Genomic DNA, 21,731 nt, shown 5'->3' on the forward strand with positions numbered 1-21,731 from the left:
CTGAGTTTTGTTTTGGTAGCCAGGATGGCTGCGTGTGTGCATGTGATCCTGTAAATCGTTCAGTGGGCGAAACCATAGCACAGTGAAGCCGAGCTGATAAACAGGTCAGAGCTACTGCCCAGTGTCAGACTTTGGAGTGCAAAACCTAAGAGGTTGTCAGTCAGTGGTTGCGAGCAGAACAAGAGATCTCACTGAACCCTGGCAGCTGTGGCAACACATTTGTTTTGGTCTGAGATGCTGTAGAAAACCTTTAGAGAGTTTAGTTGTGGGAGACTGCCTGAAGTCGTACATACAACCAGTGAGACTCAGTCCCAGTAACTCAAAAACAATTTAAACCTTCACCAGCTCTTACGTTTTCAGTTGTCTGTCAGTCTGGATTTAAAGTTGTGGGTGAAATAAGACGGAGGCGTCCAGGTGAAATGACAGTCCATTTTATTGTTTCAGAACACAGCAGGCTACAGCAACCAGCTCCTCCCACTACCCCCCCCCCCAGTAACAGCAGACCAATAAGAGCCCTCCTCCACCCCCGTCCTTCCACAGCCACACCCATCCAGCTAGGTCAGCTACACCCCCTTTGGAACAGCAGAGACACATCAGTGTCCACCTTTAAAGCAAGAAAATAGCTTGATATTTGGACCATGATTTCCAATTCATGTTTTTTATACAAAAGCTACACAATGTTACACGTGATCATCAGAATACAATTCAACTGATTAACTTTAGTGTTTGGACACCATTTAAAATGTGATCAGATTTTTTACTTTGATGGAGCATTACCACTAAAAAAAAACTCAACACTACCAGAGACTTAAAATACAAGGGACTGCAAAAACAAGAGATGAGTATCATAATTCAGAATAATGAAAAAAAAAAGCAAGCTAGAATCAGTTTGTACCATTACAGACTTGAGGAAAAACGGAATAAAAAAGTAAAACAACCAAAAGAAGTAAAAATGAAAACAAAATACATAAAAGGGTTTTTTCAAAAATCAACTGAGATCAAAATCCGTGTGTCATGTCAGGATTTAAAGTCAGCCCTCCGTCAGGCTGAGACCAGAACAGAACCGCACTTAAATCTAGTTTGTCCCAATGGAGTTCCCATAGACAGGAAACTCTGCTTGCTGTTGTTGAGTCGTCTTCAGGCACTTTCTGAAACCCCGCCTCCTCCATATGGGCGAATCACGATGCAGGTTCATCCAGATCACATGATACAGCTGTGGAGAGTTGGAGGAAGAAGAAAGGAGGAATGAGGGGAAAAACAGGAGGTGAGAGGAAGGAGACAGGACACAGGCGATGGTTAAGACCACACACAGAGATCAAACACCAAGTAACATCACACACACCACATCACACAACTTTGTAATTAGGAGCAGTCTGAGCATGCAGCAGCCGCAGTGAGTAAATCCTCCCTCCTCTCCCCCGTCAGCCAGACAGAAAACCTCCCCACTGATCTTCTACTGTTACAGCTTGCCCGAAAAATGGCTCTCATTTATTTTAGCTAACACGAGGCTGCAGAGTGTGGAGACATTCTTACCTAGTAGAAAGTGTAGTGTAATGTTGGTCTTGGTATTTACAGGTCGGTATCAAACCAGGCCAGTTGGTTGGAGTCGCCGGGTGGCAGGCCCTCTATCAGTTCCTGGGCGTGTCCCAGGTCAGGAAGCCCCTCTACAGGGGGGTACTCCTGGCCGGGGTGGTGGCCTCCGCCCAGATCATGGTCCATCATGGGCTCCATGCCCATCGTGTCCCCACCATAACCCCCCGAATGGAAGGAACGGTAGCTTGGGTCTGGGGGAGGGAGGAGTGGTTGGAGGAGAGGCAGGGGAAGCAGAGCAGTTGTTAGAAGCATGTTAACAAACCAAGCTGTCACACAGTAGTATGATCATTCAAACACCACTACACAGCACACTGTCCATCCTCCAGCAGCAGAGGGAAGGAAAAAAAAAAAAAAACAACATCGCTGAATTCAGTTCACTTAATTTGGTGCCATCTGCAGTGGTCAGTGTGTCCTCACACACATCTAAAGACTCAAGTCTTTGTTCTCATTTGGTTGGCTGAGATCCAATTATAAAGCCATCAGTGCTGGAGGAATGGAGAGCAGTGCAAATTAAAAACAAACAGCCAACCCTCGCCCCTTAGCCTATTGATCAGTGCACAGTCCAAGGTCCTGCGACACCCGAAACATTTTGAAGGCCAACTCTGACAATGACCAAAGGCAGCAGTATCGTATTTCCAGAGAGCCACCTGTGTTATCCTGACTGACAGCAAGAGTAAAAATCGATCTCCATCCTTTACTGCCCTTCACTACGGTCTAAAGGTGCCTGTGTATCACAAACTTTAACAGCCAATCCTGTCATCAGCAGTAACAACAGTGAACAGACGGAGCTCAGTCATTGGACTGTGACGATTTGACAGAGGAGGTCAATGGGTTTTGAGAAACTAACAGAACCACCCAGAAGGCAGCCCAGTTAGTGTCAGGTACAAGCGTTTTTGTTGCGGCTCTGGTGTTTGTGACATCTTTATCCCCTCCTGGGAACCTCCCAGCCAGCCAAAAGGTAAGGAGGCAGCTTACCTTCCTGTCTGTAGCCCAGAGGCTCACCCTGAGCGCCAATGTCCAAACCCAGGTCTCCGGTCTGCAGAGCAGCACAGACAAAACAAGGATGAGCAGGGGCAGCAGCTTCAGTAAGATCACAGTGGCTTATGCAGCCATTATTTACCAGTGCTCAAGCATCTGAGTGTTTGTGCACAAAAATACTGAGTAGTTTAAGAACAAAGCTGACTTCGAGAGCTTCATACCTCGTTCCACGCCATCGGTTCCGTCCTGAAGAGCGAGCTAGTGAGTTCTACAGAGAGGCGTTTCTTGTAGTCTTGGGGTTTGTCCTCCGACATACGGAACAAAACTGCTGCAGCGTATGTGGCTGAGACAAGATGGAGGGTCAACAAGTCAGTCAAGAAACAAGTTATGATAAATAAAGCAATGCTACAGCTGTCAGACACTAAAGAGGCCAGATATTGACATGACGACAGGTTGTTGCTTCACTTGAGTCGATGTTAAACTTGTACCTAATACATAACGTGTATCTAATACACAAGCACTAACTTCTGAACACCTGTGTTGCCGGTGTAGCCACTATGTGAATGCAGGCATTATTTAAATGAGTTTCTGTGAACATACCGACTCCTTCGTTGCGGCTGTGCAATAGCTCTGTGAGTGGGGCGGTGGCTCCCTCGGCCTCGATGGCCTCAGCAGCCTCTTTATCCTGGGCCAGCTCACACAGGACGCCTGCTGCTACACGCTGGATGTTCTCAATGGGAGAATACAGCAGCTGCACACACAGACAGATTGCTTTGAAACCTTTCAGTCTTCACAGTACTGGCACACAATGTGAAAGGGTGCAACAGAATCAAGCACACGGGCTACATGTGTTAATTAAATCACATCTTAAACAGTCAACCCAAATGATACTGTGCAAGGATGCTCAGAAAAGTTATTTATTTTATTGTCCTGGACAGAACAGGTGAGACGGTTTTCTCACCTGTACAAAGAGTGGAATGGTGTTGAGTCCTCTGATGACTATTCTGTTGTGGACGTCTCTGGCCAGGATGTGAAGCGCTCCTGTACAGCCTTCCACAATCTCCTCCATACGAACTCCCTCCTGATGACAAAAACTCAATTAGTGAAGTTTGAAATGTGTAAAGCCTCTTCGGACTTTCTAATGAACAGGCAGTTGTGGGAACTATTGCTGATCTCATGTGATCATCTTTTTGAAGTGGCGGCACCACAGTTAATAAATCGGCACCAGACCTGCATGGTGTTTGCTGTGGAAGTGTTAAATGTGTGTGTTCTCTCTCACCACAAACTGCTGCTGCGTGCCTCCCATGCTGGTGCGTCTCTGTGTGTCTTGGTGTGCTCGGACCAGCAGCTGAACCAGTCTGGGGATGGCTCCCTGCTCCCTCAGAGGAGCGTGGTTTGCAGGGCACAGAGCCAGGTTACGGATCAGACCAACTGTAGCCTGATGGACAAACATATTCACACATCAGATCGTTTCAGATCACATCTGATCAAGAGCAAAAGTTGTTTACAAGTATAAAGGAAGGCTTTAAAATTCATTGCTTCTTTTTTGAAGTCCTTCTTTCTTACTGGATTGAGACAAAGTTAATCCCAAAAACACATTCCACTGAGGGTGTGTGACAGGAAAAAACTACACAAAAGCTTTTCCGCACTGATCCTTTTGCATCCATCAGAACAAATACAATCACCAGGACTTATCACTCTGTATTTTTGAAGCTTCTATGCTGAACTGGGTCCTAAAGCAAGTAGACACACTGAATGTTTGCTGTGCATTGAGAGAGCAGTGCTACTGCTGGAAGTTCCTTAAACCTGTAGTCTGAGACCCAAAGGAGATCAGCGGCCTGCTAGCTAACTACACTTTTCCACAGTGGTAATGCTGTGCATTTATTTATTATTCATTATTTTAGATTCAGTGTGTGGTTACGTGATTTTGTTCTTTTAGTGATGTTTCCAGTGAAAATGGCTTGAGTGGTCGGCAGTGTGAAGAGCTGCTGGCACGTTCACGTGGTTGTGTGAGTGTACCTTAATGAGCGGCCAGTGTGATGGCGGATGCAGTAATTTGACGACCACAGGCAGGCCGTAGTGCAGTCTGACAGCATTCTGTGCCATCTCAGCGTCCTGGTGTCGAGACGTGAGGTGACGCAGGGCACAAATAGCTGGTTCTGTGATGTCTTCTCTGTCTCCAGCCCGAAGCACTGTGCGAACTAACGCCTCAATACCTCCAACCTACAGAGGAGCAGATGGTTTAACAGATTAACTGATACGTCAGATATTCAGTTTTACTGGACGAGTACTATGAAAATATAAACATAAGAAAATATCAATTAAAAACAAAAAAAACCTCATAAATTCACACAGGACAAACTAACCTAAACTGACTTTACTGTGTGTTAACCATGTGTGTACTCACCTGGCAGACCATCATCTTGTTCTTGTAGTTGTTGCAGGTCAGGTTAGACAGGATGCCAGCAGCACAGGTCACCACATTGATGTCGTCACTGCCGAGCAGCTGGACCAGAGTTCCTAACAGACCCTCCATCCCCTCCTGGAGAGAAAGACAATGAATTTAATAAAATTTAAATAAAAAGTTTGTCATCTTTCTGCTGAGTCAAGTTTTCAAATAAATAAATAAATAAATAAATAAATAAATAAATACAAGAGGAGCTAGTCTGTCTCTCATTTCACTGACAAATAATGTTTCTATGTTGGTACAAGGGGCCGTTCTCATCACCTGTTTGGTGGCAGCATCTGATAAGTTCCTGAGAGTCCAGAGACAGTTCTGGACCAGTCTCTGGCTGGGGTCTGTCAGGTGGAGTCCCAGGGCCTGCATGCCTCCTGGACAGAAGGACAAAGAAGTAAGAGGTGATGTTTTTTCCACACATCATACGTGGACACACCACAATACACTTCAAATCACTAAATTTGAAGATATTTCACATTGCTGTTTGCATTGTGGTGGCTGCAGTTATAAAAATGCATTTAAAACAAGCAGAAAGAAAGAACCTCAGCCAATAAAACACATTATGTGTGCTGATATCTAAGCTTAAAAGACTTCATTGTTTCGGAGACCAAACATACCAGCTTCTACAATAGCAGGCTTGTTACTGGAGCAGACGGACAAAACTTTGAGGACACGGCTTGTGGTCCACAACAGCTTCTCGTAGGTGTAAGTCCTCATGATGTTGACCAGTGCCTGGGGGCCACCACTGGCCAAGATTATCAACTACACAGGAATAGAGCACACAAAAAGGTTAGGGGGCTTTAATGAGGAGTAACTTTGCTTTACAGTATCAAACAGACCAATTTACCAAGGCCATGACCGCAATAGTCAAAAGGTTACTACATGTGTATTACCTTACATCAACACACTAGCCCCTCACCTTGCTTTCCTGGTTTCCATAGGCCAGTATCTGCAGACAGTCAGTGGTGATGGCCAGGAACTTGACGTTGGTCTTGTTGAGCAGAGCCACCATTTTCTGTAGACCCCCTGCTAAACGCACAGCCATCTTGGCTCCTTCCTGGTGCAGGAGGAGGTTGTGGAGGGTGGTAATGGCATAGAACAGGACAGAGTCCACTGGTGAACTGCAGAGCAAACAAAAGCTTATTAGATTACTGTCCAACTGGGAAATGACCACCACCAGGTATGTATCAGATTGGGTTTCTCAAAGGTGCTTCCTCTCTACATCCTGTGCCTTTGATGAGTTAACAGCCAGTAACAATTTTTCATGTTTCTCTGATCACAGTTAATAGACCAGTGTTGCAAAGTAGCCATTTACCGAGATGATTAAGGCAACTACATTACGTTGAAGTTGTTGAAAACCTCTGAATTGAAACAAATCAGATTTTTGCTAAAAAACAGCACCATGTTTTGTCGAGGGTGAGTGGAAACATCCAAACAGTGTGTCCTGCCTTCCTGCAGTGGTTAGCTACAGCACATCAAATAAATGGAAACCAAAGAAAAACTGTTCCAAATTAAGAATCTCTCCATCCTCCTCTCACATACCCCAGCATTTTAACTAGAGCTGGTATTCCTCCAGACTTGAAAATAGCCAGCAGACCCTCTCTGTGATGGGACAGGTTGTGGAGTGTCCCTGCGGTGCAGCGAGCCGTCTCCACGTCGTTTGTGTTCTGCATGGTCCTAACAATAGCAGACACCATCTGCGGGGAGCGCATGATGGCGTGGCGAGAAGCCTCTTTCTTTGAAAGCTGGTGGACCATCACTGCCGCTTTGTTTACTACAACCTGGAGGACATAGATAGCCATTAGGGAACAACAGTCAGGAAAACAGATAGAGAGCCAAGGCGGAGACACAGTTTCCAGACACCTACCTGGTCCTCGTCATTGAGTAGTTTGGTGAGTTCTGGTATGGCTCTGGTTGCCAGCTCAGCGTCGTCTTGGTAGTTGATCAGATTGACCACAGCGTGTTTGAGCATTTGTGAGGGCTCTGCCAGCCTCTGAACGTTAGTGGGGTTTGCTGCATCGTACTGTGTAGAGGGGATCTGCATGCCCTCCTCCAAAGTCTCTGGGAACATCGCTGCGCGCACCCGCTGGGCACGGGTCATGGCATACTGACCATCTATGTCTAGAAGAGACAGAAGAACAGTCACTTTAATATGGGACTCAAGCTGCTTTTGGACCATCCATGTCCAAGATTTTATTTCTTCCACAAATTATCTACAAATTGTGGGCATCAGGACATACCTTGTACTTGTTCCTGGGCGAAGTTCTGGTTGAAACCCTGCTCCCACTCATACATGACCTGGTTGTCGACATCGTCTTCCTCTGGGTTGCCCTTTCCACTCAGGGAGGGAGCAGTTGTGGTGGCTCCTGAATGGATGCCTGAATCCAGGTAAGACTGTTGCTGCCAGTGACTGACTGCCGCCTTACGGTCTGGCTCCATGGCCATGTCCAGCTCCATCAGATCAGCTGGAGAGAGAGACAGTATCAGAAAACATGCATCAACAAAAAGAAAAACACATCTGGAAAAGTCAGTTTAACCACCTGGAATAACGAAAGTGCAGTACGGTATTCCACAGGAATTTCTTATTCAATTTTTGTGTAATTAATAGTGTAAGCACGCCAATTAATCCAGTTTCAGAGACCTAATTTTAGTATCAAGTTTAATTGCAATTGTTCCGTTTTCTGTCAAAAAACTTAAGAGAATGACTTTAAACAATTAAACAAATCTTTCAATGCTGGAACAAAGCCACTGCAATGAATGGATTGCTAACCTGCTTCTCATTCTATTATTTCCCCACATATTTATACTTCAATGACATGTAATTTAGCAGTTGAGGTCTCTTCAAGCCCAAAGTTTGATTTCACATGTGCTCCAAGTTTCAAAATGAAATCAATAACTAATTCACTTTGCTCTAATGAGAACATAAATCTGCACCAGAGAAGTGCTGCAAAGTTTAACACACTGCCTGCTAGTTGTGTGTGTGTGTGTGCGTGTGTGTGTGAGAGAGAGAAAGGAGGAGAGATGCAGACAAATTGAGGAAAAAGAAGCCGCAGAGAGGAAGGAGGTGAAAGTGTTTGTCTGAAAACTATTAACTCACCCTGGGAAGCCATGTTCCTTTCTCAAACCGCGGCCGACACAGCTTCCTGATCTGAAACAGGGGAAAAAAGGTAGTCAGTCAAAAAGCCTCAGTGGCATCTCACCTTCCTACTCTGCTCACTGCCAGCCCTCTTTCCTTCCAGTCAAACATCGGCCATTTTAACACAAAAACATCACAGCAGAAGTAGAGGCAGTAAAACAGACCGCTAGAAATGAAAGGCAGTGTTGGTTCAAAAAGAAACGGTCCAGGCAAGTGACTTCCCAGTGCTTCCTTTCCTGCCTCCTCCCTTTCTTGGATTTCCTCCACTGTTAAAGTCAGACATGCAAACAGCAGCAGTTCACACACACAAAGCCACCATTAAGTGCAGCAGCTAGCCACTATTTACTGTAGGTGAGGAGGGACAGGGGAAGTGGAGCACTGGGTGGGGGGAAAAAAGTGGCAGGAGGAGGGAGGAGGGCATATGCATTCCTGCACTGGCTTTGAAGCCGAAACCACACTGCAGGAAAGTAAACACTGGCGATGGCAGGAGAGAGGTAGAGCGAGCGAGAGGGGATTAATTCAGGAAAAAAACAAGGAGAATTCATACTCTAAGATAAAATGTTATGACAGCAACACACAAAAGCAGGAAATGAGGAAAATGAAGAAGAAAATCCCAGCTAAAATAAGACTGACACAAATATACAGATAGACAGAATCCTTCTGTCAAATCCTCTTCAATCACGGCACAGCAGTTTGGACAGGTTTTAATACTGAACAGACAAACTGCGCGGAAAAGGGTAGGGCAAAAAAAGAGCTGTGAACTGATTCATACCACACTAGAGTACAGGTGACTAACAAGACAGACTTTCATGAACTAACCAAGTTAAACCCACAGAGCTGACTACAGGATCTTTAAAACCAAACATGTCATTTAGCCGACCTGCCCGTGTCATTTGGCCTGGACACGGCTGCACCCCCACTTGTTTAACACCATCGAGAAAACACATTAGACTATGTAATTTACACACTGAATACAGTATAATCCAGTTTATACCTTGTGTGTCATATTTCTAATTAGGGCTGCAAGTAACAATTTTCACTGTCAATTAACCAACATTTTTTTTGTTGATTTAATTGATTAGTTGTTGGGTCATAAAATGTTTGAAGATTGTGAGAAATATCGATCGGTGTTCCGAAAAGCAAAAGACGACATCCTAAATGTCTTATTTTGTCCACAACCAAAAGATCTTCGTTTTACTGTCAGGAGTGAAGAAAGCAGAAAATATTATACAATTATCAAAATAGTTAGCGATAAATGTAACCATTGTTGCTCCTTTTCTAATAGAACACACAGACTCTTACCATCAGCATGATGTTCTTGCCTGGCAGAGCGACTGCAGCACTACAGGCTCAGTGTTCAAACTACAGACTTTTAAATCACTCCAACCTTGTGTCAGCGGGAGATATATCATTTATCCCCATGAAAAGTAAATGTGTTTGATTCGAATTCTGAGTAGCCACTTGATGGCACAGTTGTGAGGCTGTTCGACTGCTGTAAGGTCAGATATAACAACAGCGTCAACGTTGACTTTGAAAGAAATGTAAGAAAAACCATTCAGAGAGGCATGCCGAATTTATTTAAAGAGGTAATAGTCTCTGATTTTGGAGATTGTGATAGAATTTTAAAAAAATAAAATAAAAATCACCTCTGCCAATGAAGAGCCAATAACAAATCTATCAGATATCAGGAAGGAAAACTGTGACTGATCCTGTTGTATTAAAAAGCAGGGAAGATAAATAAATCAAAGAGTTACCACTCAGTAAGGATAGGACTAGAGGAATATAGTTTGTGAATACTGTAACCACTTATTTTTTTAAAAAAAAAAAAAAAAAAAAAAAAAGGTTGTTCCTGGCCTTTAGTCTCCGGTAAAGATTACATGAAACTTAGCGTTTGAATGTCACTGAGGAGATTCTGCTAAAAAATATCGTACAAACCTAAAACTTCAAACCTGATAAAGATCCCCATCACAGTTTCTCACTTTGTTCTACAGGTTTAATAACTTTTACTTGTGAACGCTCCACATTGTAAGTTGCCTTGAACGGCCTACAAACAGAAGCGGACATGCAGAAATACACAGCCAGTGGATGTGTAGGAGTTTGTGGAGATAAATGGCCGCCAATATGTAAAGCCACCCAGGGATAGCTAAACTACTGCTGTGGATTACTAAACTCCTCTCACACCACCCCAGCTCTGCTGTGTCATTAAAACACAATCTGGAGTCAGGCTTCAAGATCGCTGCTCCTAACCACCAATGCACCAACTCAAACTCACCGTTCACACGCCACCGTCCCGAGCTTTGCTGGCCTGCCCTAACATAACCTAGCCCTGCCCTAATGGGAGCCATATGTCCCACAGAGGGCTGCACAGAAATCAAACATCCAATCAAAGCACGCTGTGGAACCATTTATCACTCACTCTGGTGGAAAATGTGGGTCTTTACATCTGGCTTTGGAAACTGGGCCGATGATAGCTGTGTTTTTGAAGGGCAAACAAGCAAAGTCTGGTCTTCAATTGAGACACACAAATGGCAGCCTTACCCTAAAGTCAGACTCTGACCGTTAGCACAAAAAACTCATTACAGCAAGAGCTCCTAGATGTCAAACTAGCAGCCCGGCCACAAAAATCTGAACAAGACGTCTCTTTGAAGCCAGATGTGAAACCCAATATGTTGAGTTAGAGCCATGCCTGATCCAGTTAAAAGCCAGATAACTGAAACCAGATGACTAATGAGTGACACACCAGGCAGTCACCACAGTCAGATGGCTGGCTTGGCTGCAGCGTGTGGGATAAGCCGACGTATGTGCACCTACAGGGAGCTTTGCATGGATAGACCCAAACATCTACCAGCATGCACACAGGCATCCAAAGCCCTCTGAAGTGAAGCGTAACCACAGCTCTACTGTCCCAGGACAACACTCAAATGACAGGCTTACTGTTCCAGTAGGAACTGGACGGTCAGAAATAGTGTATTTCAGTCCGTTTCCCTGCCCAGATTATACTGAAGAAAAAACATGCTGCTCATATAGAGAGCCATGTACATTAGTGTGAGTGTGACACAATAAACAGGACATAAAGGTGTTTTCTGCTGCGAGGTTTGGTTGCAACGTTGCCTCACGGGTACGATGTAGTCTGTTAGGCCAACTCTATTCAGAGCACAGAGAATAAAACCCCCAACAGTCACAGGCAGAGCTGGACAAAGCATGGCGAGGAACTAGACAGCACACAAAAGGGAGAAATGTATAATACACAGAAATCAAGACAAGATGGTTTCAGCCATGAAAGAAATATTCTGCCGAATGCATGGTTTGTGTCACATACAGGGTAAGAACCGTGGCTCTTTAGACTATCAGGATGTTGCACACGTAGAGCTTGATACACAGCACACACAACATCTCAGTCAGGATTAGGCTTAAAGTGAGACGACTGGCAACTATCGTGGGATAATTTCATTTCAACTCCCACAAAAATATAAATGGATGAGGTTAACTAAGGTTCATGGTGGCATCTACGTGGTCTAAAATAACTAAGTTTAACCAATTATCTAACATCAGCTAGCTGAGCAAGTATCAACGAATTCTTACATTTCTAAATACCTTCATGCAGTAGAAAAATACATTTCAAATGCAGCAACAGTAAAAAACATCCTCAATTACATCGCTGCACTGTGAATAGTTTCCTTTTTCACAGGCGTAAACTTTAAATAAACCAAGCATAGCAGGTTTGAAAATCATGTGTATTTATTTATAGCTGGAATTCAAAGCAGCTATGCACATCCACACTCTCCAATCCCATTTCCTCTCAATGAAAAGGAAAAATAGCTGTTCTGTCAGCAGATTTGAGCCAGACTGCTACAAAGTGAGTTCATGTGAGCCATCAGGTTTTCCCTGTGTAGACAATATAGCATCACATTAGCATTTTAAAATAATCAGTGTATGAAACGCTCTTCCTCTAAATTCCATTTCACTCTTTTGGCCTGCAGACATAAATGGCTTAATTTTCTAAACACTCTTCCTGACATGCTGTAGCATTCAAATAACAAAATTAACTTGTTAGAGGAAATACCTGGGTTAAAGAAAAATGTATTTACAGAGAGCAGAACCTCAAAAGGGCTAAATCCATCTAAACTGCCCCACAGCCCATTTCCTCTCAAGTGAAAAAGCACAAGAATTTGATTCCTCCATAGGAGTAAATGACCCAAACAAGCTGCATTATCGGCACAAGCAGAGAGACAGGAGCTGCCACGGGCTTCAGTGCTAGCCACCTAATGTGCAGGGTCAGCAGCACTCACTGCTGGCTGCCAACAACACAATGAGCTCAGTGCCTGCAGCCGCTGCAGTGTTTGGTCTGTGTCTCAACTGCAAAATGCTGGATGCTCTCAGAGAAACAGAAGCTCCAGGAAAAATCCATGTAACCTCCAGATAATGGAAACCATTACCTTATTCTGCTTAATAATCATCAATCTAGTTCAAATAACAGGTTCAGAGGCACAAAAGTCACTACAGAAGTCAATTACTTTGAATCCTTTATCGCCACTCGATGTTAAACTGAACCTTTATTTGTACAGTGTTATTGATAATTTTCTTGCGTCCTCATGAGGGGAGTTTATCAGAAATATATTTCTGGAAAAATATAAATGAGGATCACTACTGTTGAAAAAGGTCATAAATTAAAAAAAACAACATTTAAATGCAGATACAAAAGGTGGGTCAGACAGAGAAAAACTACAGTATTAGGTAATGGCAAAACCACTGGAAAGGCTCATGGTGAGAGTCTTCTTGTGGATTACCTCAAAACATACCACTACCGGTCTCAGAAGCAGCCTACACCCACACTTCCGTCTTTTTAATGCACCCATTGAGGCAGTTTTTGCTGACGGCGTGACGGGTTTGTCGGTGTTTTGCTCCATTGTGCAGTCTGATCGGGGATTTCACTGAGAGGTCACAGGAAGACGAATAAACTCCACATTTTAAACCAGTCTCAAACAAACCCCAGAGCCGAAAACAATGCAGTGATTTCTGGGGCACGAAAGCACCCGGGGCCGAGGACATTAGAGCAGTAATAATATAAAAACTAGCCTCTGCCCTCGTGTCATTATTTAAAATAAACCAGTTTATTTACAGAGCTGCTGGATGTCAACATCCTTCAGCCACTTTAATGTCTCCATCGCCTGCCAAGATCTTTCAAATGAAGCCAAAACATCACTGGCATGTAAATAAATCTGTGCCATTAAACCAGGAGCAAAAAAAAAAAAAAAAAAACTCATCGTGTTGCTTGTTTTCTGCCTCGAAAGGCAGCGAGGAACTTTTTTTTCCTCCCCCCGTCGTGGCGCGTCTGTCGCAGACACACACACACACACCTGGCTGTGTAAAGGGAGCATGTAAAAACAGTAAACACTCAATATAAGATTTAATAAAACAGACCAGGACAAACTAAGAGGGCAGATAACAGCGGACTGCGCCCCCCTCTCCCCCACAGCTGCTGGCGGCCCCTGACTTTCTTCCTCCGACACCACTGACTCAAATTTCACTCTGGCTCCTCCTCGTCTTCCTCCCAAAGCACAGCGGCTGGGAGGAATTTGTCGGTCTTTGTTTAAAAGGACGACTGGAAAACACACTCTCACGGGCCTTTAACCTACAATAAACCTAAATATACCAACATTTAAGAGAGTTTGGAGCGACACTGCTGGCAACTATGTCGATTTCACATTAAAGTTTCTCACGGTTTTCAGTTTTACGAAGTTCAAACTAAACTTTGGAGGAAATGTTAACGCACAAACGCTACTTCACCGGTGTTTGGCTGGCGCTAATTAACTAAAGTTTTACTCCGGAAAGCTTCACACATGGCCACCACACACAGGCGTGTATCCTCACCCCGACTTAAGTGTCTGTTCGGCCAAATCAGCTGCAAAAACAAGCGACCAAAAGCCGAAACTCAAGTTGAGCAAACATGAGTCAGAATAGCGGAATGTGGCCAGCAGGCTAATGGTAGTTAAGCTAACTAACCTCCGTTAACGTTAGCTAACCGTAACTACTCAAACAAGCGGCGTTTACTCCCAAAACCACGTTAATAAACTACAAGGCAGTGAAATCCAGACATAACTAGCTAATTAACTACCGACTATTACACCAAACACCGTGTTATCGTAAAATCAACCAGTATAAATAGGTATGTTCCCATTAGGCGGTGGCTGGCAAATCCCAAATATGAGCCGTGAAAGCAGCAACAGCAGCAGCAGCAGCAGCAGCATCCCCGGCCGGCCCGCACACAGCAGCCACCTCCATTCCTGCTGGCGTTCATGGAGAGCCCGATAAGAGGAGAGAGGGGGACGACCTGAGTGGAGCCGACAGTTTTGAATGTTGAAGCCTACCCTTGTCAACACGGAAAGTCCGTCCACTCGGATCCCGGAGAGTGAAAAAACCCACTTAGAAATGGAAAAAAAGTCGAGGAAAATGTGGGGACGAACGTCAGCGGGGAGCCCTCGTCCGCTCCCTCCGCAGTCAGTCAGCGTCAAGTCAGCCGGAACAGAAGAGACTGAAAAATGTAAGATGGCGGCCGCTTTATATAGACCGCAGAACATCCCCAACGGTCGCATATCCTGCCGTTCGCTCGAATAAAATAGAAACAAAAAATTTGATAAATCATTAATTCACGTCACTCATACGCATGTTGGCATATATTTATCCACTATAACGACTACATGTATCGGCTGTGAGTTTTAGCTTATTTGATAAAGTATAATAAGCCCGAATCAATGTCTACAGCCTGAGTATGAATACACAATTGAATGAAGTTCCGGCGCACTAGAAAAGGGAAATCCGATTCTTTTCCTCAACTTAAACCTCTTGGACTGCAACTAAAAATGATTATTTTCTTCACCTACAGAGTGACACACTGAGAGTTTTAACACAAACAGCATTATTTTTTATCACAAGTAGCTCCGTGCACCAATAGAGCCAATAAATAGCTTCACATATTTGAAACCAAAGTTAAAATAGTGCACACTATCAGTAATAAACAGTTGTAGGAAGTTAGGTCCAAGAGGACAAATGTGGGTTTCATTTGAGCTGCCATGCATTTATTTGTAACTCAAAAGCTAAAAGATTCTATATGTCAAATTATGTTGAATAGAAGCAATAATAAACAAAAACTCAAGCTTAGATGTTTTTGTTCCACTCAGGAACTTTTCAAGATTCAAGACCTTCATTTGTCACATACACAGGAACTGGATATGCTGTTGACCATTCAATCGTTATTGTACTTTACAAGTGCGTAAGCAGGTCATTGACTGAGTTTCATAAACAAAACTGTGTGATTAGACCCGAAGGCAATAAAGCTAAAGTCACCAAAACCGGTTGGAGCACCTTGTGTTCAGCAAGAAACTGGCAGATTTGTCATCAGTCAGTGCTTCCTGGAGAGTTGTTGATTACTGAGATAAACTCTGCTGTGTTTGTGAATTAAATCAATTCTCACGTGCTAATGAAATATTTAAAGGAACTGAATCATTACCACTGTTTTCAAAGTTTAAGAGAAAATCTGATTTCAGGCTGTTGCATTATAGATTGAACTGATCAAACAATGCATGCACAGCTAAAAGGATTACATCTTCAAAATATCATAGAATTAGATTAAACATATTTCCTAACTCCATTACAAGGCAGATTCAGTCATTGAAATTATTAGTGATCTATGGGAGTAGCCGAGGTCCTTCAAGTGAATAGTGTGATCTCCTCTTTATTCTGAGATCACACAGTTTTGGCTATTAATTTTCTGATGACTTTCTATTTGGCTCAGTAATAAGTAAGTAAGTGGATAGGCCACGTAAGTAATTTAAATATGCATTACAAAGTCCTCTAGTCAGTGTTTGGTCCCTTAATCTCTGTGTTGTAAAAGGTGTAGAGCAGGTAATGTGTCCCTTCATTCTACAGGTAACATCCCCTCTTGTTATCTGCCTACAGGCTATTTCTTCCTCTGGTATTTACAGTATGTGGGCAGCATAGGTTATCAAAAGCCACACTCTAAATTAAAACAGGCAGTGCAGCAGTCCCTGGATGGGATATATGGGAGTCACATCAACAGTAGACAATATACACAATATGAGAGCACGTCACCGAGAATGAGTCCACCCTGTGTCATGAGATTGCAACATGGAGAATTACGGTAACTGAGTGTGATTGATTTTATTTTGAATGGCTTTCAAACCACAGTGAGAATTACTGCTGTCAGTCATCTTAATATACAGCCATGATTTGTGAAATCAAATGGCACAGTTCATGCAGTCACGTGATTTCACAGGAGCATGCTGATATAACCAATCAGGTACGAAATCATGGCACGGTGAGCGGCTTCAATAAAACAGGATGACACACCAGATATTTTGATTATATTCCAACACACATCTCAGAGCAAAGGCAGAGGAATAGTTCGGAGAAAGGCTGGCAACCGGAAGTTTGCTGGTTTGTATTTCAAGAAGTTCTGGGGAAATCATGGTTGAATAAGACAGAATGGTAACATGCAGTGTCTGACATAACGATGCACAAATTAGGTGTAAATCCTTAAAACAGTTCACCTGCTCACACGTGCATGCTCCTTTAAGATAGGAGTGAATTTCATTTTATCTGTCATATAACATTTACCCAACTAAACAGAGCCTTTCCAGGAATACGGCACTTCAAAAACCATTCTGAAAATGTAGCTGCTTACATTATTGCCGGTTCTTAAGATTAATGTTTCAAAATAATTGTTTTCCCACCTTGAATTTACAAGTGCAACACACAATTCAGAAGAGCATATATTTCATTTTTCCCAGTGTATTTGTAGTGCACGTTGTTCAGTTTTACCTGATGGAAGTGTGCTACCCCATCATAAATCACAATGATGTTTTTTTCTACACTACACTACACTTCTATTACATGCAGACCTGTCAGCATGTAATTGTCTCAGTAATAGATTTAACTGTGTTGTTTCTGTCACACAATGCCATTACTTATGCCAAAAGCCCAATTAATAAATGATGTAAAAATGTCCTCTTTAATCAAAGACTGTAGGTGCAACATTGACTTTAAACTTTTAATCAGAGCCAGACTGTCACCATATATCCCTCTGTGACCACGGGGTCAGGATTAATCTGATTTTCTCTCTGTGAAAATCCCACTGAAGTCTAATCTGTGCTGTCTGTGAAACTCATTCTGCATCCAGCAAATTGTCTATGCATTCATTGTATCTTTGTCGAAGTTTTTCCATCCATAAGCAGCATCGGTTTTTATATTTGCATCTGATAACACAAGAAAACAGATCACATTCAGGTATTTTCATTCATACTGTGCATTTCATTGGAGTTTGCCATTGACTTTATAATACCCACATCTCTAGGCCTGTACTTTCTACATATGAAATGTTAAATTGCACTAAGCCTTTTAAATTTAGACCCGTCAATCACTGCACCTGTCAAACTGAACTCTGTATCATTTCTACTCTCAACACAAATAGTTTGTAATAAGTGAGGGAAGAGATTTCAGGTGGTTTCAGCTTTAGATCTGTGTGTCTGTGTAGCTTGGTGGAGTAATAAAAACAACTGTGAATTTGAAAAGGTCATTTTTTTACCTGGACAGGTTTGTGGAAGAGTAGTTGAAAGGGGAGATTTTCAGAAACTACAACACTACTGTAAATTTCAAAAGATTTTATTTGTAACAAAAATAATAAAGTAGATTCAGAGGAAAAGACTGGATGGAATCCCATCGTCATTTTTGCATTGAGTGATACATTGGTGGAACATATTGTTATGAATTTAATCAGTTTTTCAGCAGTTAGATAACACTCAAGGACGTGTACATTCACTATATTTTCATCTTTTCATCAGGAGTCACTTTAAATACATTTAGTTTGTGATGTTTAACCCAAAGTGGGTCATATCCAATCCTCTCTATCCTGGTTTATCACAAGAGAACTCTCAGCTCTAGGACACGCGAGGTTAAACATCCAATTTTGTTTGATCCTGGGGAGATCCTGCCAGAGATTAATCCATAATGCCTGTAAAATGGCCCTTCATCCAACAGGCTGTGCTGAAATAACACAGACTGTTCAGCTCCCAATCACGCTGCGGCTCTCCAGTGACCCAGTGTTGCACCACTTCAGGGAACCCACACAGCACTTGTTCTACCAGCTGGAGAGGCCGTTTCATTTTCCATCGTGGCAGCATGAGGAGATCACTGGATGAGTATTTACACCTGCAAATTATTGATAAATGCAGATTGGTGTGGACATCAAGACAGCATATTAAAAAAAAAGCACAATATGTTTGTATGCAAAAAAAAAAAAGTGGTTCATAAACACCATAAAAACACACATAACTGGTGGAATCGAGTGAATATCAAAAAATGTGTCAAATGCTCTTTTGCAATGCAGGATATGTTAAGATATCTAGGTATATTCTCTATACTGACTGAATTAATGACTATGTACCTTTGCTGGTAATATTTGGCTGCTACCCAACATCATGCACTGCACAGGACTGAGGTTAATTCACATTAAGTAATTCACGTTAATAAATCTGTTCATTGGGTTAAGAAGTCTTCATCTTACATAATTTCTCAATGGAGCTGATCTGACAACATTCTCTATCTAATATATACATATATGACTGAAAAATAGTCCACCACAGTGTTTCTTCTTACAATTTGAAAACAGACGTGCTGAAGCAGATTAAAAATCCTTAAACAGACCAGCACACATAAGCAAACCATAGTGGGTTGCACACTTTGCTGCATGTGTGTGTGTGTGTGTGTGTGTGTGTGTGTGTGTGTGCATGTGCCTCCTGCTCTCACTAAACAGAGGACGAGCCCAGGATAACAGAAGTAACAAACACAAACACATAAAAAATAAGACGGTTTTTGGTTTCCCTGGGGGCTATTATTCACAAGGGAAGCCCAGGTCACACTCAAGTTTCAACTTGATGTATTTACATATGCATGTGTGTGTACGCTTGCACTGACATATTCTTCATTCTCTAATTCATGTGCAAGTGTATTGTCTGTGTGTGTCGTCATGCCTCTATCGTAGTCGTAAAGAGTAGTAAATGACGTAGTAGTGTAAATGCTCAAATGTGGGTATTTGTCTACATATATACAGTATATGAACACTGTGCTGCATATTATTAGCTTTTCTAGAACTTCCTGTGTTTATTTTATGCAGAGGTATACGTGTTTGGCGTTGCATAGCTATTACTGAGGAACAGAGAATTTAATAGAAATCCCATCCCAAGAGAGAAATACACACACACACACACACACACACACTAGGCCTAAGCCTGAGGGGTGTGGTTCCTTTCTCTAACTGTGAAAGAAAGGGGCAGGACAGAGCTCTAGATAGGAGCAGACAAAACAAACACCCCCCACACACAGGGACACACACGCACAGCAACAGTAGCGCAGGTCAGGGAAGCGCAAAAGACAGGGCCACATGGAAGGTATGTTTGTTTTGGGTTGACACACTCGTGTAGAGGGTTGTGACTTACGACCCTCTTGAAAAATGGCTCCCACACAGCAGGGCAAACCAAATATAATTTCTTTTGAAGGAACTGTAGAGCTGTGTATCTGTGACCAGTGTAAAAACTTCTAGTTTATTTATTTATTGAGGTAATACATACACAAATATGAATATGACGTTAGATTTCACTGATTTAAAACTGGAAAATTAGACATGAGGCATATGGTATTCTATGTATAATATAAAAAGGAGGTCGATAATCCACAAGAATATGGATGATATAGGATTAAATCAACTAAGCAGCACTACCTCTGTACATCTGTTATTTTATTTAGTTTGCTACACTGCATGTTTCAGCGCACTGTGATTTTTTTTTTTACACAAGACATGCAAACATTGCATCATCTAAACATCACCTTATTCACCACAGAATATACAGGGGTGAAAATGTTTCACTTTTTTGACGGCAAATACATGATCTGATTATTAACCAGTAAGTTGCTTTCAATCAAAACCCCATGCTAACTTGTCAGGTGTCGCTTTTCAAAGATCCCCCGTAGTAATCCAGCGTGTGAAGAGGAGGAAGAGGAGAATACAGAAATCACATCCTAGAAGGAGGTGAGAGGACACTGCAGGGACCAGATATTTGACTCAGGCTACAGTGGGATTATGAGGATTGGGCAGTATAAGCCGATATAGGAAACAATGTGCAGGAGACACTTGACAATATTGGCAGAGTGGTGCTACAAAGTGGAGCTATAATGCAACATAGGAAGCCATGTTGAGGAGACACTCTTTTGTCATCTACAATAGGAAACTGAAAAGAAAGGATGCTGTGGTGCTGAACTAATACAGGAACCTCATTTCCACAGCAGAGCCAAGTGGGGTTTAGTGTTGACCAAACTAGACATCAAAGCCCTCCTCGCTCATTTAAAACATCAGCCCAGATGACATTTCACTTGCCATCCATGAATCCAGTATTATTACAGCGGTAGCCGAGGCTCAGTCCCTGCATCTATACTGCATTAGTGGTTGCCATGGTAAAAGTCCTCCATCCCGCATCTATCCTGCACACACACAGAGGCAACACTCATACCGATTTCTGCTCAAGAAAATTGAGTGTCTGAGAGTCAGAAACAGCTGAAACGCAATGGCAGGTATTCACAGTTTCACAGTACAACTGGTGACCAGCACGGCAAGCCTGCAGTGAAGGAAGGCCACGGACCGTGTTAACAGCTAGCTGCACTTTTATTATGAAGAGTATTCTGTTTTTTAAGATTTTATATGGCATTTCTTTGTTTTATTAAATACAAGAAAGACAGAGGCAGAAGCAGAGGGAGGCCATGCCCTGGATTTCAATCAACGTGACACTGTGAATATGTGGCTGGTGCACTAAGCTACCACACTGCTCCATGATATTTCATTACATCTCATGATGTCATGTTCAAATTAAACTCCACGTGCAGAGATACCGGAGCTGAAGGGTTTAGAGCTTCTAAAAGTCATTTATCAGCTGGATTATCGTCAACAGCTGCTCATTAAAGCCAGTCACATCTGGATTTATATGCAATTTGTGTCAAATACACAGCACGTACCAATGAGATTCATTATTATTTTCATATCATTACGTGCTAAGCAATAATTTCAACCAGCTACGAGACAGTGTAAATGTTTCTCTGATAGGAAATAACACAGGAAATGTAATTTCAAATAGAGTTCTATGGTGATTTTTAGTCAGGACACCACATGTGGTAGATAAACTAGAAAACGTGAATCATATGATGCTTAAATGATGCCAATCACTTCTGCATGTTGCAGCAGGAGGAGGAGAAAAAGAGAAATAAACTATTTGCATTACCTTGTCTTGTTCACTGCATTTAAGAAAACTATAGCTGATTAGTGTTTTTGATCACTTTTAGTCTGACAGCACAAGCAAAAATACATCTTCAGAAACATAGAATAAGACCATGAGAACAAATATACCCCTAAAAATTACACTCACACACTACTTTAGAAAGCAAAAAAGATTCAAAGCTAAATTAAAATGAGAGGAAATACAAACACAGAAAACTGAGGCAGGGAAA

The 21,731-nt window shown here is 42.5% G+C and overlaps 2 protein-coding genes across 2 annotated transcripts in view; one reads left to right on the top strand and one right to left on the bottom strand.

Moving 5' to 3' along the window:
- LOC139204990 (exostosin-1a-like) overlaps positions 1 to 21,731 on the top strand; it is a 436,963-nt gene that overhangs the window by 14,357 nt on the left and 400,875 nt on the right. The window lies entirely within an intron of this gene.
- Positions 416 to 14,679, bottom strand: ctnnb1 (catenin (cadherin-associated protein), beta 1). Its single transcript, XM_070834841.1, has 17 exons — positions 14,534 to 14,679; positions 8,127 to 8,177; positions 7,270 to 7,494; positions 6,897 to 7,150; positions 6,572 to 6,810; positions 5,949 to 6,150; positions 5,647 to 5,791; positions 5,300 to 5,403; positions 4,979 to 5,113; positions 4,591 to 4,794; positions 3,851 to 4,009; positions 3,533 to 3,652; positions 3,172 to 3,322; positions 2,793 to 2,914; positions 2,569 to 2,629; positions 1,534 to 1,784; positions 416 to 1,213 (listed from the first exon to the last, which is right to left on the bottom strand). Exons 2-16 carry the CDS (start codon positions 8,137 to 8,139, stop codon positions 1,570 to 1,572), a joined length of 2,349 nt encoding a protein of 782 aa, XP_070690942.1. The 5' UTR covers positions 8,140 to 8,177; positions 14,534 to 14,679; the 3' UTR covers positions 416 to 1,213; positions 1,534 to 1,569.

This window comes from Pempheris klunzingeri, chromosome 8, assembly GCF_042242105.1.
Source record: "Pempheris klunzingeri isolate RE-2024b chromosome 8, fPemKlu1.hap1, whole genome shotgun sequence".
Classification (NCBI taxonomy): Eukaryota; Metazoa; Chordata; class Actinopteri; order Acropomatiformes; family Pempheridae; genus Pempheris; species Pempheris klunzingeri.